This window comes from Simochromis diagramma, unplaced genomic scaffold (assembly GCF_900408965.1).
Source record: "Simochromis diagramma unplaced genomic scaffold, fSimDia1.1 OVJJ01000216.1, whole genome shotgun sequence".
NCBI classification, from domain to species: Eukaryota; Metazoa; Chordata; class Actinopteri; order Cichliformes; family Cichlidae; genus Simochromis; species Simochromis diagramma.
In genome coordinates, this window is record NW_024386883.1 from 12,384,059 (window position 1) to 12,401,091 (window position 17,033).

Sequence of the window (17,033 nt, forward strand, 5' to 3'; positions counted from 1 at the left end):
ACAAACATGTAGGCTGCAGTGAGTGAAAGAGAGGAACATCCTGTGGAGATATTTTACAGCTGTAAATGAAAACATTGCAAACAGTGATGTGTGTAGGAAGGAAATTCTCTGTTGTGGCAGCAAAAGAAAAGAAAAGAAAAAAAAAGAGGACAGAGGCGCAGACATCCTGGCACAGGTCAGAGGTCACTGGCAGAGTCCTTCCAAAGGATCAAATAATATTCCGTTAGCTTATACAGTGGTGAAAATGACGTTTCAATCATGGCATATGTCAGATGTTCAGTAGTAGTGTTAATTAATTGAAGAGAAATTTGTCATCATAGTTGTTACTTTAGCAGACTGATACCGATAGGGTGTATTAAGACATTCTATATTTATATATTTAACCTAATGAAACGTGTTCAGTAAGTAATTTTATTTAAGTGAAAAAACACCTCAAACATAAAATATCTGGCTATAGCAACTCTTTTGGGTTATTTTTTATTTATATAAGCACACAACAGAAATTGCATCGAAATCCAGTTTGAAAAACACATGAAGACGAGCGAAAAGTGACTTTTGTCATGTTAGATAATTAGCAGTGGAAAGCAAAAAATCACATCATTTACTTGTCCTTAAAAAGCATTCACAAATCCATGGCTCTCGGCTATATTTGCAGTATCATACCACTGCTTCTCAATAGAAAACCAGACTCCATTGGAAAAATGCGTGATTTTAATCAGGCACTACGTTAAACAGCTATGGCAAAGTATGAGAGGGCAGTAGAGGAAGAGCAGAGGGGGCATTGGTAGGGAGAGAGGACAGCTGACAGTTTACTGATAATGTTTAGGTTAATGTTTAGCCTGAGGACAGGCAGCCTTCTACACCTGCCGAGCAGCTTGAGGGCGCCTCCGTTCTGCAGCAACAACTCATCTAAAATGGTGAGTAATGCAGTGACAGGCTTTAGCATTAGCATTAAATAACAGAAGAAACAAACTCCACGTGAGGAAAGTCTGTTTTTGAACACAGCTAAGTGTGTGGGTGCACTCCCACGTGACAAGCCAAGCACCGTTCCGACGTGTAGCCTCCAAAGTATCCAGCTCGCGTCGTTCTATCACGTGAGAAACCGTACGCTGAACTCTTCCAGGAAAAATCTAAATAAAAGCTTTAAGGCGTCCATTTACGTTAAGGCGCAAACGATTAAAGTGTGTAACAGTTTTATGAATTGCTCTTATGCTGTTCTTTAATTCGGCGTTAGTAGTTTTTTAGATTTCTCAGTTAATTTGATCCCTTTGCTTTTTACGTTGGCATTTGGCTCATGTGCAATAGAAATGTGAGCGGGGCGAGGTTGGTATTCATATTATTGCGAAGTTGAGATTAACTGTATATTAAAAGTTAACCATCACATTTATTTATTATTTTAGCCTGTGAAATGCCTGCATTTTGTACGCTTTGTTAGGGCTTGGTTGAGACTTTTAGAGTAGGGCGGGGCTTGAGTGGAGTCCCGTCCAAATCCGTTATTTAAACCAATCAAGTTAGGTCCCTTATGCAGGTTACACCCAGGTAAGCCTGACCTGTGGTCCTGGAAAGGACGGCGTTAACGTTCATTTTTGGGTCTAGACCGCCACCTTTTGGACGCAGCGTGAATAGCAGTCAGAGAACTCCTAATACTAGACTAAGCATGTGTGTAAAGGTTGAATCAGCACTTTTCATTATAGTGCAAGAATTTTTTTTTTTTTTTACAAAAAACGTGATTTGTCCTTTATAATTCCAGGGCTAAAGAGTTTAACCGTAATATGATTTTGTCCAGTCATCAGACTCACACTGGCTCTCCCCTGAAGACCGGGAGCAGCTATTGGTCGAGCTCAGGGCCACAGGCTGGATGGAGGTGGAGGACCGTGATGCCATCTTCAAAGAGCTTCACTTTAAAACCTTTAATCAGGTGTGTGTATTTATGTTAATATAGTAATTAGCTTTGCTGAAGTCTTAGATCTAATTTTGGATCTATGAGTTAGAATTTTATTTTTTTTATATTGCTGTTATTTTTTTCATCACTTCCTTTGATTTGAGTTTAGACCTAATTTAGATTATGTTTATGTAAGGCTAGCCATTCATGATCAGGTGCAGTTAGGTGTACCTAACGTCTTCTCCCCTTTCCCTGTCATGCATGTGTGCACTTTTTTCAAAATATGCATAGGTCCTATTCTTGATTTACCACGTATAGTTGAGTTGTGGCGGACTAGTCCACAAATTGCAGGGATGGCGATTCTATCACTGTCTTCTTCTGTCCACATTCCCTTGAGCAAAACCCTGAAACTGTAATTGCTTCCAAAGGACAGGCAGGCGCCCCTCTCTGCCACGATTAGTATGCAGTTATGCGTGCAAAAGATTGAACGACAGGCAAAAATCAGCAGCTAATTCGACATCTAGGCACCATTGCATATGGTGATTGAAACTGAAGTGTCTGTTGTCATTAAATCAAGTGCAGGATGTAAGATGCTAAAGGTGTAATAAAAGAAAAGTGCCTCAAAATAACAGTTTTATATTTACATAAGTGCTGGGATCACAATATCAGACCACACCAGCCATGCCTGCACAGCTGGATGGTGTGTAAATGGTGTTTCTTTGAATTTGACATAAAGGGGGGGGAAGGAAGAAACATCCACATCTGTTTCTGTCTTAGTGGTCTTTTTTATTCCAGGTGGCCAGTAGAGTCTGTGATGAAGCAGTCATTTTTCCAGTTTCTGTAGCCTTGAAAATCTGTTCACCTATAGGAGGGTTGTTGCACGCTGCCAGATGCATGCCCAAAGTGTCGATCGGAAACTCATAATTTCAGCTGTGATTCTGGTAGCATACTGAGCATAAAATTGTGATATTGAAATCAGTAGTCAGACATGTCTCCACAGGTTATAACTGTGTCAAGTTTCAGCATTTTTTTCTGAAGTATTTATGAATGACCTAAGACACCAAATGTGCAGGATAATAACATCTAGGGCTTGGTATTGTTTAAAAACAATACTGTGATTAGCGTTCTTCGTGTCAGTGTCATCGTGTCATCAATGAACTATTGTTTGGTTGTTATGCAATATCTCTGACTTGGTTTACGTGAGACTGAATTATAGAAATTTTGCGGTTCAAGAAAAGACATGAAGTTGCAGGAAAAAGTTAGTGATTTAAATAATATTACGTCCCCGGCCTGGGGTAACCTGGATGTAACATGAGGTGCAGCTACCCACACCAACCACACCGAAGAAAAGGCCAGAAACAAACAAAAGACAAATCTCCAACCTAAACTCATAACCAATAAACAAGACAAAAATGGTTCAACAAAAAAGTTTTCTTACTCCTGCTACTGCTGCAGTGCTCAATATATATACAGTGTAATAGTCACAATTATCTATTTACAAATCTATGTATGAACAAACTGGTTTGTAGCTTGCAATAATACAAAGCACACTGCTCAGTCTAGTCTACTCACTAACAGACATTCAGATTAGATTCCTCATACTTAGCATACTTATTTTTTAAATATTGTATTGTAAATAATGTATTTAAATTAAAACACTTTTCCCTGCAGTTATATTGTGGTTTCGTGCCTTATACTCTGCTTTTTCGTTTTCTCAACAAAAACTACAATTTTATTAAATAGAAGCAGTGCCTGTGTTCTTATAATTCCACCAAACTTGCCAAACTTCTCAGTGCATCTGTGTTTAATATTTGCTGAAAAAGGGAAGCTGAAGAAAACCTAGCCTTAAAAACTGTTATGATTCCCATTGGGGAATATTATTCAAAGAATAACTAAAACAGACCATGAATCCAAACAAGCCCCGAATGCCAGATTGTTACTTTAGTCTAGAGACACTTTGAGGCGGTGCTCAGGACGTTCAGTGACACCAGGATAGTTTAATTGCACATGTTGCAGAGGTCTGTTCTTTATATAATTTGTGCCACTATCCATAAAAACCAGCATCCATCCTTTGAATATTTATCGCGAAGTGTTTAAATTTTAAGTGCTTCTAAAGACACACAAGGACACAGTGCAAGGATACTTTGGGATGCTAATCAGAGTCAACAGTAAAGTATGGTAATATTTGAGTAGGGCGAATATGCCGGGCGGCGGTGTAATCCTTTATTTATTCAGATAAAAGTATCATTAAGATACCCAACCATGAGGGCATCTGAAGTTACACCAAATACAATGCATAACAATATAATGCATAAAGAAACAAATACACCTAGTATTCCATACAGACAAGTGAACCCGATCATGTGAACCATGTGCAATAACAGGATGGCGGTTAGCACTGTTGCCTCACAGTAAGAAGGTCTGGGTTCAAATCCAGCTTGGTCTCTTACTGTTTGCATTTCGCATTCTCTCCTCATGTCTGTCTGCATGGGTTGTCTCTGGGAAATTCCTGCTTCCTCCCACAGTCCAAAGACATGCATGGGGTTAGGTCAACTGGTGTTTCTAACTAAAATGACTCTAGGTGTATAAGTGGGCATGATAGCCTGAGACGCTGAATTAGATAAGTGGAAGAAAATGGATGGATGGAAAAATATGCAGGTACTGTGTGAGGTACTTAGATGAAATGGACAGGTGCACATTGGTGGTACAGTTTAGCTCTGAATTTTCAGGATTGCACTGAAAGTAAGTGTTTCATTTAAAATGAATTATGGCAATTTATCAGAAAGTTATTTATAATATTGGGCAAGTTACTGGTTGGTGACTGTGTCTGCTGTAACATAGTTCCTGAGAGCTGCCTGGCAGCTGAAACTAGTTCTCTTGCTTCCTGGGGTAAAACAAACATTAAATATTCTTTTCAAAAGTTTTTTGGCACGTCTTGTAAGCAGCTGCTCCGTTCGCTCACTCTGTGCGGGGCGAAGTAAACTGCAGCATCTCAAGGCCACTTAGCGGACTTCCTCTAATCCCATCGTTAGTTGTTTTAGCCCCTAAAATAGTCTGTTTTTACACTTCCCCATGTTTGAAGTCGGAGGGTGAGCGCTGACCTCCCCCATCTACTCCTCCTGGCTCTAAAGCCTCTCCTCTTACCCCGACACGTCAGGCTGCATTACTCTGAGACTCGCCAGGAGGCCAGTTGGCAGCAATTACGGTTTTGATCAGAATGATTTCTTTCACAAACAATCAAATTGGTTAAAATGTTTCATCTGGTTCACAAACCACTAACAACCCCATCATTCCTTCTGCTGTGCATCGCTTTCTCTCTTCTTTTTCTCTTCTTTTTTTTTTTTTAAATTCTTACTTGTTGCCACCCTCCTTTCCCCTGTCTCTGCCTTTCAGTCTTTGTCTGTCTCTCATTCCCATTCTGTGCCCCATGTTATTGGGGGAATGAGCTCATGTTGTTCCAATTTTACATGCTGGCAGCTCGCTCTGTCTGTCTGTCTCTCTACCCTTCTTTTTCACCCTCTTTTATTCTCTCCAGACACCACTCAAACTCTCTGATGCATTTTCACAAACTCTCCAGCTCGTTTTTCATGGCTGCTCTTAAAGGGCTTTTACCGAAGGGGAATGGAGATGAGGAGCGACATGCTGGCTGATTTCCATTCGCCACTTATCTCCAAGTGATGGGCTTGAGGAAATCAGATCCCCAAGAGTTTATAATGAGAATAACAAATCCCCTTCCTGTGTATCGAAACACTTCCTCTCCTGATCTCTAGGGGGCGGTAGAGCCGTACTCATGCATTGAAGTGAGTACAGCAAGTTGAGCGAATTCATGAGATGCTCAAGAGCTGCAAATGAATTTAAAGGAAACATGGCAGCTGGGATTGCTTCTTTGAGTTTATTTTTCTTTGATTACAGCAAGTGGAAAGTGTTATGATGCCTTTATAAATGGCTCAGGAGTTTAGCTGCGGTGTGTGGGTATACAGTGTGATGTTTGTGGCATTAGTCTGAGGAGTAACTGTGAGTTATTTTTCCTGTCAAGTCCAGTCTGTTTAATGTGCTTTGAGAGGTGAAATCCTCTTTCTGGAGTCGCTTTGGTCAGTGGGAGTTATTGCAATCACATATAGACGTACGTGTGTGTGTGTGTGTGTGTGTGTGTGTGTGTGTGTGTGTGTGTGTGTGTGTGTGTGTGTGTGTGTGTGTGTGTGTGTGTGTGTGTGTGTGTGTTTAATACTGTAAATCTGGGCTGGAATTGAACGTGTTCTAAGTTGTGGTCGCTGATATTGTTTACACATCAAGCTTTATGTTATGTATGTTTACAGATTACCATCTGCTATACATTTCGGTGGATGAAGTGGAAACTTTCATGCGACACAAGTGAAACGGGTAGCTTTCGGGTGCAGCTTGTATAAGAGAGGGTGAGCTGTGCATGCTCAACTGTTGTGTTGTGTTAGCTGAGGTTGACATCGATGGCATTCCTCCTTCTCCCACAAATATTCAGTCAAGCAGCCCTGGGGAAAAAAAATCACTCAAAAGCTACATTTAGGATAGAGGGGAAAAATGGCCGGTTATTATCTTCAGTCTTTCTTGTAAAGTAAACAAGGGCAGTCTTAACCTAAGGAGGGAAATTTTTAATGGTTAAATATCTGCATCCATAGCATGCTCCACTGTTTTTATTAGGGGGATTAAAAAGCAAATGGGTATGTGCACCAGTGAAGAGGTTATTAAATTTATCAGTGATAGTATTGTTGGCAATTAATGTTATTTTTGGACAATTTTCAATCGTTTTGAAGTTTTCATTCATAAATTATTTTAAAAATAAAAGTATTTATTTTTCATTTATTTAAACAGGTAATCCCATCAGAGATTGAATGTCTCATTTACAAGAGTGACCTGTTTCAGACGAGCGTAATAAAATTACAACAGTTAAATAGAAACAGTAAAATAGTAAAAAATTGCTCAATGTTTACGCAGTCATATTATAAATCTGGTTCATTTCTGTTTTCCACACAAAACATTGCCTTGAATGTTCATTTTAATTGTGCAACATGTTTGTTTGTAATTGTGCAATCACTGTACAACTCACAAAACATTAAGGGATTGGTTCATGATTTGGGTCAATTTGTTTTATTTATATGGCTCCAAATCATCATCATCATCTTTATTTATAAAGCACTTTAAAACAACCACAGCCGACACAAAGTGCTGTACATTTGAACTAAATAATAAAAATACATAATAAATAAAAAAATAAAAACCAAATGAAAGAAAAAAGTAAAACCATTAATTAATTATTTATTTAATTACAAGAAAAAGTCACAACAATAGTATTATTAAAACATTTAAATTCAAAGACCTATGATGATATTATTATATGAAATGATAACATATAGCAAATATACACATTAAGATAAAGCATTTAAAAACTTTTCCTATCATGTGCTGTATTAAAATATATATGGATTCTGACAGTTTTAGTTAATGGTAAAAGTTAATAGTAAAATTTTAACTATTAAAGGGATTACATATTTACATTATTCACTCACTGCGATCTGGTTCTTATGGACACCCCCCCCCCCCCCCATGTTGGGATATAATACAAACATATTTCACTGACCAGCTTAAAGTATAAACACTGCATCCACTCCTGCGTCCATCGGTTGCTGATGGTACGCTTATTTTTTCACATTTCACTTCAGCCTAGAAATGAAAAAGTAATCCTATCTTGAACAAATAACATTAGTGGAACTGTAAATGTGAAATAAGTATCATTTTACTCAAATGCATCAGTAGTTACCTGGATTTCATCCCATACATTATTTTTAAAATAATTTTGAAAGGCTGAAAAGACTCCCCTCCTACTCTTGTAACTCTTTTCCTCGGAAACGACTTCAAGCTGCTGTGGAAAATATTTTAAAATTAATTTATTGTTATTTTGAAAAATAGTCACTTCAAATAAAAAAAAGAAATAATAAATTCAGAACATTTTAGTTTTATTTGTGTGAAATAATTTTTAAGTATCCGGCATACACAAACAACCTCCCAAGGTTGCGGTTTGCCGCAAACAATAACTGCATCACAAGCTCTGGGAAAAAGCTTCTGGACTTAACTTCCAATTTCGAGTCTGAGGTAGCGACTCTGATTTTTACTGAAGAGAGCAATGCTGTGTTCAGACAGCTGCCTCTGCTCCTGCTCTGCTCTTGGAGGCTGATCCCCCCCCCCCCCCCCCCCATCCCTTTTTTATATTCAGTCAGAGGCTCCCTCTCCTCCAAATCTCCTTCAAGCCTCTGCCTCTCGTTATGGGACTTGGTCTACTTGTGTTGAATAAGTTGTCCTACAACTAAAACTGAGCCCCTGGGTAAACCAAACTCCCAAAGCCATCCTCCTCCAGCTTCACACACACACGCACATGTTTTCGCATACAGGTTAGACTGATGAATTCATTTGCTCATGCTCCATACCAAACAAGCAGGGCCTCTTCTCCCAGGCAAATAGTTGAGCAATCAGATTGGACAGTCTGTTGGGTTGATTTGTCAATTTCCCAGTCAGTCAATATCAATCAGTGAATTTATTTCTTTTTTAAATGAACATTAATTCCTTTTGTCATGTGTGCTGTATTTATGTAGCACTTTGAGTCTTACTGACCACTTTACACTGCAAGCCACACCCATTCATACAGCCCTTAATGTTTTTATAACCTCAGCGTCTTCCTGTTACAGATAATATATTGTGGGCAGTTATGACGCTTTGGTGTCTTGCCCAAGGACATTTAAACTGGCGGATCGGTTGGACAGCGAATCAAATCACTGACCTGCCAGTCGACCTTCCAGATACCAAAAGATAATCAGTTTCCACTTCAGTCGTTACATCCAAGAAGCTGGAACTAGTGAATGGTTGGCACTTTTCCTTGATACATGACTTTGGTGATCTATTATTTTAGCCACCTTTAAGTGGACTCGGGAGTATCCCACATTTCTTGACTATTGTTTGGACGCGATGATTCAGGGATTTGCCACCCTTCAAAGAGTTTAGGCAGTGTTTTACATTCCACCGGATGGGGAGAAAAAAGGAAAGCTAACAAGAAAATGTTATAATTTGTTCAAATATTTAGAGGTATGCACACAGATTTGCATATACAACTCCTACACTTGTCCTCAGACGAGCAAGAAGCCAATTAATCGGCTCAGCGGTGTTCAGTTCCCACCTTCAATCTCCAAAGTGAAACTTTCCCTGGGAACCAGAGGCATCCTGCGTTCATCCCATCCTGTGAGAATAGCTGGAGGGAAGCCACAAGGTGTGGCACCCAAGCGGAGGTGGTTAGATAATCTGGCTATCAGACCTTGGGTAAAGTAAGATGGCCCTGACGTCTGCCGTCTGTTGACAAGCCCAATGCCTTTTTGAGCCCTCGCTACTAACCCCCGCAGTTAATGAGGGGTTTGCATAAGTTGGCCTTAACGCCATACCTGAGTGTTATGTGACACTCGTTACAAAAAGGAGCTGAGTTGTGTGTGAAGAGTTGTAACACATGATATTAGTCACTAAATGAGTGTCAACACTGGCAGAGAGTCAGACTGAAACCCTGCTCTGCTTTTCTCAACTTTAAGAATCTTAATTTGAGAAGATTAATACCGCTGATGTTACACTTGCCCAGCAGAGCTTTCTCTCTCTCTCTCTCTCTCTCTGACTACATGAAAGAACTTCACAGCTGGCAGCTTTGCTTCATAATTATTTGATATTTTGCTTTAAGTTACATGTCAACTCAGCGGGCAGCCCACGTCTGGCCAGCTGGAAGCTCGTGAAGAGCTGTTTGGGGAAAGAAGAGAAATGAGGTGTGGTCATCATCATTATCATCACCACCACAACCACCGCCATCGAAATCACAGCTTTCTTCGCTTGCAGAGGAGCGAAGGTTTTCCAGGGGGCTAACGCTGACGCGGGTGATGATGGGGCTAGCGGAGTAATCATCGGGTAGTCACGGCGGTGTGTAATGGAGGAGAGCGGCTCGTCTTCCTGTGCGTGCGTGTCAGTGAATACTCGCGCATATGCCGGGGAGGCTTGTGTGTGTGTGTACATTTGTGCATGCACCAGTGTGAAAGTGTGTGTCTGTCAGAGGCTAGTAAGGGTGGGCACAATCTGCATGCACTTAGTCCTGGCAAAGCAGTGCAGGCGTTTCTAAGCCCTTGGACCGCGGGGTGGTGGAAAGCCGATCTGTAAATAACAGACACATGTGTTTGAAACTGAGTCCTGTATTCCAGCCCAGAGCCGCAATGAGAGGGAGAACACCACTCCGCTCCGACGTCAAATTGTCTCATCCAGTGTTGTATGACAATCATGCTGTAATAGCACCAAAATGGCTCCTCAAAAGAGTGTGTGTGTGGAGGGGAGAGGGGCATAGTGGCGGTCTGCTGTCGGGTGTTTCTGATTATTTGAGATGGGGGCCTGCATAATGTCACGTCAAATTATGTGACTCTGACAGCTACAGCTTGTTGGGCCAGTTGGAGAGAACTGCTGGCTGGCTGGCTGAGAGGATGGATAGCCGACTAGCTGGCTGACCTGTTGGCTCGAGAAGTGTGGCCCGTACAATACAAATGGGATAAACAAAGCACTTTGAGAGGCCAAGCCCTTGACCTCTGCTGACACGAGACCTCATCTGGGAGTTGAGGATTGGTTTTAATTTCTGTTTGGCCCAAGTGGAGGGTGTTGAGATGACCTACAGATGACGGACAGGCACAGCACTGTCACTTTGCCTGTATTGTTTCCTCATGCTCTGTTTACTGCCCCCAAGGGAGCACTGTCTGTTGAGAAAAGGCTGATGTAGGGCAGGATTTATTTTCTGGATTCACTATTTCAGGTTATTTTGACATTCAACTCCAATTCATTTGTAGCGAGAGTTTACTGCTTTTATTTAATTTTTTTTCTTGTTTCTCTCCATTTTTGTTTCTTTTATCAGGCTTCATGATACTTTGCACATCACTGACAGCTGAATGGGGACAGGAAATGTCTTGGAAAGTGTGACAATACTTGTGATAAAAGCAGTGCAGCTTCCATGTTATACAGCACTTTTCAAGCTTGGGTTATCAATATAAACTAGTCCGGTTTAGTGCAGTTTCATTTGAATGAATTAGGGGTAAACAAAATGGATGGATGGTTAGATAATTCAAAATACAAATATGAATACAACATTGTTCTTGATCATTGGCAAACGTCATGATACTGTTTAGCTGTTGCAGGATTAAAGTTATGAAATCTGCATTTACATTTGATGATTAAAATCCTTGAATTTACTAAACAAGAAAAAATAAATACTTGCAGAGGGATTCATTCCTATTGTTTATAATCATTTTAGGCTGTTGGAAACAATGCTAACATGACAAACCTTTCTTTTTAAGAAGTTGCTTAATTGCATGTTCACCAGTGAAACCATTTGTCATGCTTTTAATTTTTGTTAGCTTGTCACATTTTTACACATTTGCAAATAAATTGATCGTTTCTATGTATTTTATGTAAGTCTTCAGTGAAAATAAGACTGCTAATATTTGTGGTTAGCAATAACTTTAGCATAGGATTGATGAAGCGCAGGCGGCGAGCATGATCAGTAAACGCACACCTACATGTCGTAGCTGTCTGCCGCCAAATGGGGACGGTGTCAAAGATATGTGGAACAGCTGGAAATGTAAGCTACTCATGTTTGTGTTTGTCCTGCTGTTGATCCTTTAGCTTAGCCCCTGCTATAGAGAAGACGGAAGTCACACAAAGAACTCGTTGTTTTATTTTTTCTCTTCTCGGTGAACTCTGTTCTGAGTAGTGTCCTGTTGGACACTGCGGTGTTGTGTAGTTTTAGTGAAAAGCTGCCTGAAGGCACTAGAGGACATTGTAGTTTTATGTACAAGTTGTGGCAGTGCACAGGGAGAAGAGGAAGAAAGATGAGCTGAAGCTTCTCCAGCTTGTATTTTTTGCTTTTATTTAAAAGCGTAGGATGCTATACATGCATGCTTGTCTCTTTACGGTACCAGCATGGTACTGGGCTGGTAGCCTATAGGTGCTCCAAAAAGCTTTACAGATCCACGTGTATATGTTTGTAGCTGTGTACTGTCATTTGGCTTGTTGTTGTTCATGTTTGTGCTATTGTTGGGCTTTTAGCTTAGCACCTACTGCAGAGAAGACAGAAGTCATTTTAGACAACAAAACTTCTTTTTATTGGAGTGAAATTGAGTGTTAAAAAAGTTCATTGCCCATGCCAGTCATTGATTCTGCTTCTCAGGTGTGTGTGTGTGTGTGTGTGTGTGTGTGTGTGTGTGTGTGTGTGTGTGTGTGTGTGTATTGAATTATTTTGGTGTTTCTGTTGAAGCTAGCTTTTTCGCCAACTAAGACAGCATTGTTGAGTTTTTAGAGTGTACATCAGTGTGTTCTTGCAGCCTTGCTATTGAATGTATGCATAGCAAAGTGCTATGCTAATGGACACAAACATTCATAAGCACAGTTTTAAAAGCTGTGTAGACTGAATTTCTGTCATCTTTCTCTCTTTGAAACAAAAAGGTACTCAAGCTGAAAAACCCACTTGTGTACAGTATAAGCTAGTTCCTACCATAAAGGATTTACGTAGCCACTGTAATGTACATATTGTTACTATACACTGTGTTTCCATCAGTTTTCTAATGCCACACATTACCACTCTTGAATGAGAGTGTCAGCTAACACTAGCAAATTTGGTTACCATTCTTAAGTTGTATTTTTGTAAGGAACAAATTGAAATCTGCCAGTTATTGTGAAGTAGCTAAATAGCAAAATACAAGAACTTAATTTAGCAAAACTCGAGTAGAAACCATTTTTTGTCAAATAAATGCATTAAAACTGCTTTATGAGGTCCCTACAAAACAAATGCAGTGGAGCAGACCAAAGGTGAGGTGTGACAGCAGTTGTCTGTGTTAAAGTGGCCACACCCCCAAATCTAGTTTCCAGATAGATGAGTTAGAGAAACTGTCTATAGAGCCCTAAACACTTTCTATACTAGGCTGTGAATGTCTACTCTTAAATTCTGCTGTAAAATTGGGCACTTTAACATTGGATTGTATGGGGATCAATTCACTTTTGGAGCAAGCCTCTAGTGGGACACCAGAGGAACTGCAGTATTTGGCACTTTGCATGGTCTCAGCCAACATCTTGTGTAGTGGAAACCCTAATACCAATGATGGTGTCAAAAAAGAAGGAAAAAAATGTTAGCCTGAAGAATGAGTTATAAACATTCATAGACCATGTTTAATTAGTTGGAAGTATCTTAAAATACCACGAGATGACTTTTTTGTTCTATAACAAGGGACAGATTAGAAAGGGAGTTTCTGAAAAAGCACAGTGTTTTGAACTGGGACATTGTGCAGGAACCAAAAGTGTTAACACAGAATCCTTTTACCTGTCACTTAATGTTCCTCAGTGGTATATTAACCTGAAGTCAGCCCTTAGAGGGAGAAGACATGTTTGGACAACACCTGACATGACAGGCTGCTTAGCAATCTCCATTAAAGCCAATGAAAACTGAGAAAAAGCAGACCGCCCGGCTCTCTAAATTGGTGCCAGTGAGGTCAAGTTGCAGGAATATGTCAATTACTTAAATTGATCGGGAGACGGTTTCCTTGATAACCAATTTGATCAAGCTCCTGATCGTGTTACATGCATAGCACTACACGTGAATTGAGCAGGCTGTCTCAGAAATTGGTTACAACACACTAAAAAGGCTAAACGCAATTTCCTCTTTGAGGCTAATTCTGTTTCGTCATGTCAGGTGGTGGATGGGGCCACAGCCATAGCATGTAAACAATGGCATTTCAGTTGATTTAATTAGGCAGAGAGGAAGCATTTAGGGGCTTAATTGAGATTGCAGTGGGAAATTGCTCTGAAATAGGTCTACCTGATTCTTTTTTCTTCTTTTTTTTCCCTCTCCTCACAGAGAGCATGACGAGGGATTTCACTCTCCTCTTTGTAGATAATTAGAATAACCGTAATCACTCCCTGGATGGCCTGTGATTGGAGCGAGTCACATGCCAAACTTATGAAGAGTGTGTATGTTTCTCGGTGTGTGCATGCATGCTCTAAAGTCCTTTTGTGGTTGTGGAAATTGAACACATGCATCCAAGAGGACCTTCTATATTCAGAAACCCGTCTTGTACTTCTCCCCGCCTCAGATGGCAGTATTGCACTTTATTAAGCTTTGGATTGACATTATTTTATTTATATAGTATTAAACTTTTTTATTCTGTCCTAACATGGTTCTCTATTGACATTGTGTTTTAATTGTTGTACCACATTTTGTGACCTTTATGTCAGTGAATGTGCTATATAAATAAACGTTACTTACTTTATTTATTATTTATGAAACTTCACATTTAACTTATTTCAAATTTGGTGACAGAGCCCTTTAAACAGGCCCGCTATATTTTCTAATCAATAGTTCTGTTGAAGTGTTACAATTTTGCAAGATTACTTACAGAATGATTTGTTTTCACTAATTATGTGTATACTGTTAACATTTATTTATTTTAATTTAGATTTTGACCATTAAAAATGCAGGAGTCCTTTTCTGTTTGTTATTCTGATGACTTTGCTTTTAGCAGAATTTGTACATCTGAACATTTGTACATCTTTTTGTATTTTTTCCATTTATTTATTTATTTATAAAAAAAGTGGATCAAATTTAATGCAATGTATTAATCATTTTGTGCTTGAAAACATGCATTTTGAAGCATGCTCACAATAAATTCAGCTATCATCTTATTTTCCCCCTAACAGGCGTTTGGCTTCATGTCACGGGTGGCTCTGCAGGCAGAGAAGATGAACCATCACCCAGAATGGTTCAATGTTTATAATAAGGTAACAGGGACTGGAGATTCATTTACAGTGCTGCGTTTATTTACTGTCAATTAGAGTAAGCGCATCTTGCAAAATCAATAGTGGTTTGTTTGATTTGTTGCCATATTTACAGTTTTGTGGTTTGTTAATAACAAATTAGACACACTGCAACTGATCTTGTATAAAGCCTGATTTATTTACTTATTTATTTATTTATGTCAAACGGTTATCACTGGCCCATAGCCAGGCTTTCACACACTCCTTATGCAAAAAGAAAAAGCCAAAATCAGGTTCACACTTTACTCCCATAGTTGTTTTTTGTTTGTTTTTTTGTGAAAAGCTCTGCAAATATGTCTGCCTTCCTTCACAGCCCCAGCACTCACACAGGCTCTCTCACTTTCCCTGCCTCACAAATAAAGTAGTGGTTGATATGACAAACCCAGTCCCTGAAAATCTCTCAGCATTAGGCTGTAGCCACTGAGTTACTGTGTGGCGGACCGGGCCGCTCTGGGAGGAATGCTGCTCCTAATCCACTCTTTATTAAAGTCTCTGTACAATGGTGCAACAGGTCTCTGGGCCCCCACAGCACTTTCCACCAGACACTTACACATAAATCCCACACCGACTGAGGTACAGCCTCGACAAAACAGAAGCTGTATGCTGAGCTGCTGCTAATATTCTCTAAAATTCACTCTAAACCTTCTGTTCTGTTTTGGTGGTTGTCAGTTTTAAGGGTATTTACAAAAAATGTTTTTGGAAGCCGGGGGGGGTCAAACTGCTGCAGGAAAGGAGTAGTTGTCACAGTTTATGTCAAATAAAACTATAATGTGTATCACAATATGTACAAAGTTTCACATTTTGTAAAGTATGATTAGAGAGTGGTTTTTAGGAGAGTATTGTTTGACAACAGCAGGAAGTCTCAGCGCCTGTGGGCAGTTTGCTTGAGTTTGTCATCACAGAAATGTCACACAGAGACCAAAAACCAAAACCTGTACTCACTGGCTGCATGTGGCAAACCACAGCACAGCTGGGAGCACTGCACACTGTAGTTACACCTACCAATACACAGGAAGGTCACATTATGCTTCCACCAGAATGTGCAAGAGCTGTCACAGAACTAGGTGATAGTCTTAATCTTTTTTTCCAAGGTTGCACAACACTGGATGCGACACATAATGCACTGAAAGCTGTGTCTAGATGGCCACACATATGCTATCTGATTTGTACCTTGCACTCTTGAATACAGACTGGAAATCAAAGGTGGACATAATTACTCTAACATTCCCCCCTTTAGACTGTGACCAGCATTTTGACTTGAGCCTAATAGCTTATACAACTGGAGCCAGACGCGCCCATATTTGGAAAACGGGGTGATTCTAATTAGATTAGTATATTTTTACAGGTAAAACCATGGTATTTAATTTGACAAAACTGTATATTGGTTCAGTTAACCACAGAGCACGCCATATTATTTGTCCCATAACTGATGACTTGAAATTGATCCAAAAGGCGCCACCAAAACAAACAGTTGCGAGAGCTCCTGTTTAGTCACTCGAATGAATAAAGGCGAAGCCTGGTGATGCAGGTAGGCACCGGCACCTACCTGTCAAAGTGACCACAGTCCTAATAATGCAAAACTTTGAGCTATACCACAATTTAAAAGAATGGAAGGTTTTCTGAAATGACAAAGAATGTAATTTTATTGGATTTATTAAACTCTTAAAAGTTGTTTTTAGGAAAATATTTTGATTATGTTGATCACATTGCCTTGTGATTGACACTAACGTGTATATGTCTTCACAGGTCCAAATTACACTGTCTACACATGACTGTGGAGGGCTGTCAAAACGGGACATCAAAATGGCCAAATTTATTGACAAAATTTCACTTTCCATGTAGTTTTTTTTGTCTTTAGTCTGCAATCTGTCACAGCCTTTGTAGATACACTGATTTTAGTTTCAACTCTTTAAAAAGACGACTGCACTACAGAGTTAAATGTATTTAGTCTTTCACATGTGCATATCCTGTTTCTGATTTTTGTCCCAAATAAAATCTGTCAAAATAAAATAAACATTTTACACTGTTTACAAATGTTCTTGTTTCATCTCTAATTGTTTTAAAATGATGCAGTGTATCTTGAATTAACACTGTGTATGAAAGCTCTTTGGTTTAGATTTCCCCAAAAGTCAGAGACTGGAAAGGTATCACTGAGTGATTTTCTCATATGGAATTAAAATGGATCGTGATTGGTCAGCAGTACTCTGTCAAGTTCTCACCAGTGAGTCCATCAGATCACATGCTCTCCTTTTGTCACTTG

The 17,033-nt window shown here is 39.6% G+C and overlaps 1 protein-coding gene across 1 annotated transcript; it reads left to right on the top strand.

Moving 5' to 3' along the window:
* The first annotated feature begins 658 nt into the window (after positions 1–658).
* LOC120733850 (pterin-4-alpha-carbinolamine dehydratase 2-like) lies at positions 659–16,803 on the top strand. Its single transcript, XM_040032311.1, has 4 exons — positions 659–917; positions 1,787–1,918; positions 14,657–14,737; positions 16,520–16,803. The coding sequence occupies exons 1-4, from the start codon at positions 819–821 to the stop codon at positions 16,613–16,615; spliced, it is 408 nt and encodes a 135-aa protein (XP_039888245.1). The 5' UTR covers positions 659–818; the 3' UTR covers positions 16,616–16,803.
* Positions 16,804–17,033: the final 230 nt, after the last annotated feature.

Excerpts from the sequence above, each read along its gene's own strand:
- LOC120733850 (XM_040032311.1), top strand. The coding sequence starts at position 819 with ATGTTTAGGTTAATGTTTAGCCTGAGGACAGGCAGCCTTCTACACCTG. Across the intron at positions 918-1,786 it reads GCAACAACTCATCTAAAATG|TCATCAGACTCACACTGGCT; the intron begins GTGAGTAATGCA and ends GATTTTGTCCAG. Across the intron at positions 14,738-16,519 it reads GGTTCAATGTTTATAATAAG|GTCCAAATTACACTGTCTAC; the intron begins GTAACAGGGACT and ends ATGTCTTCACAG.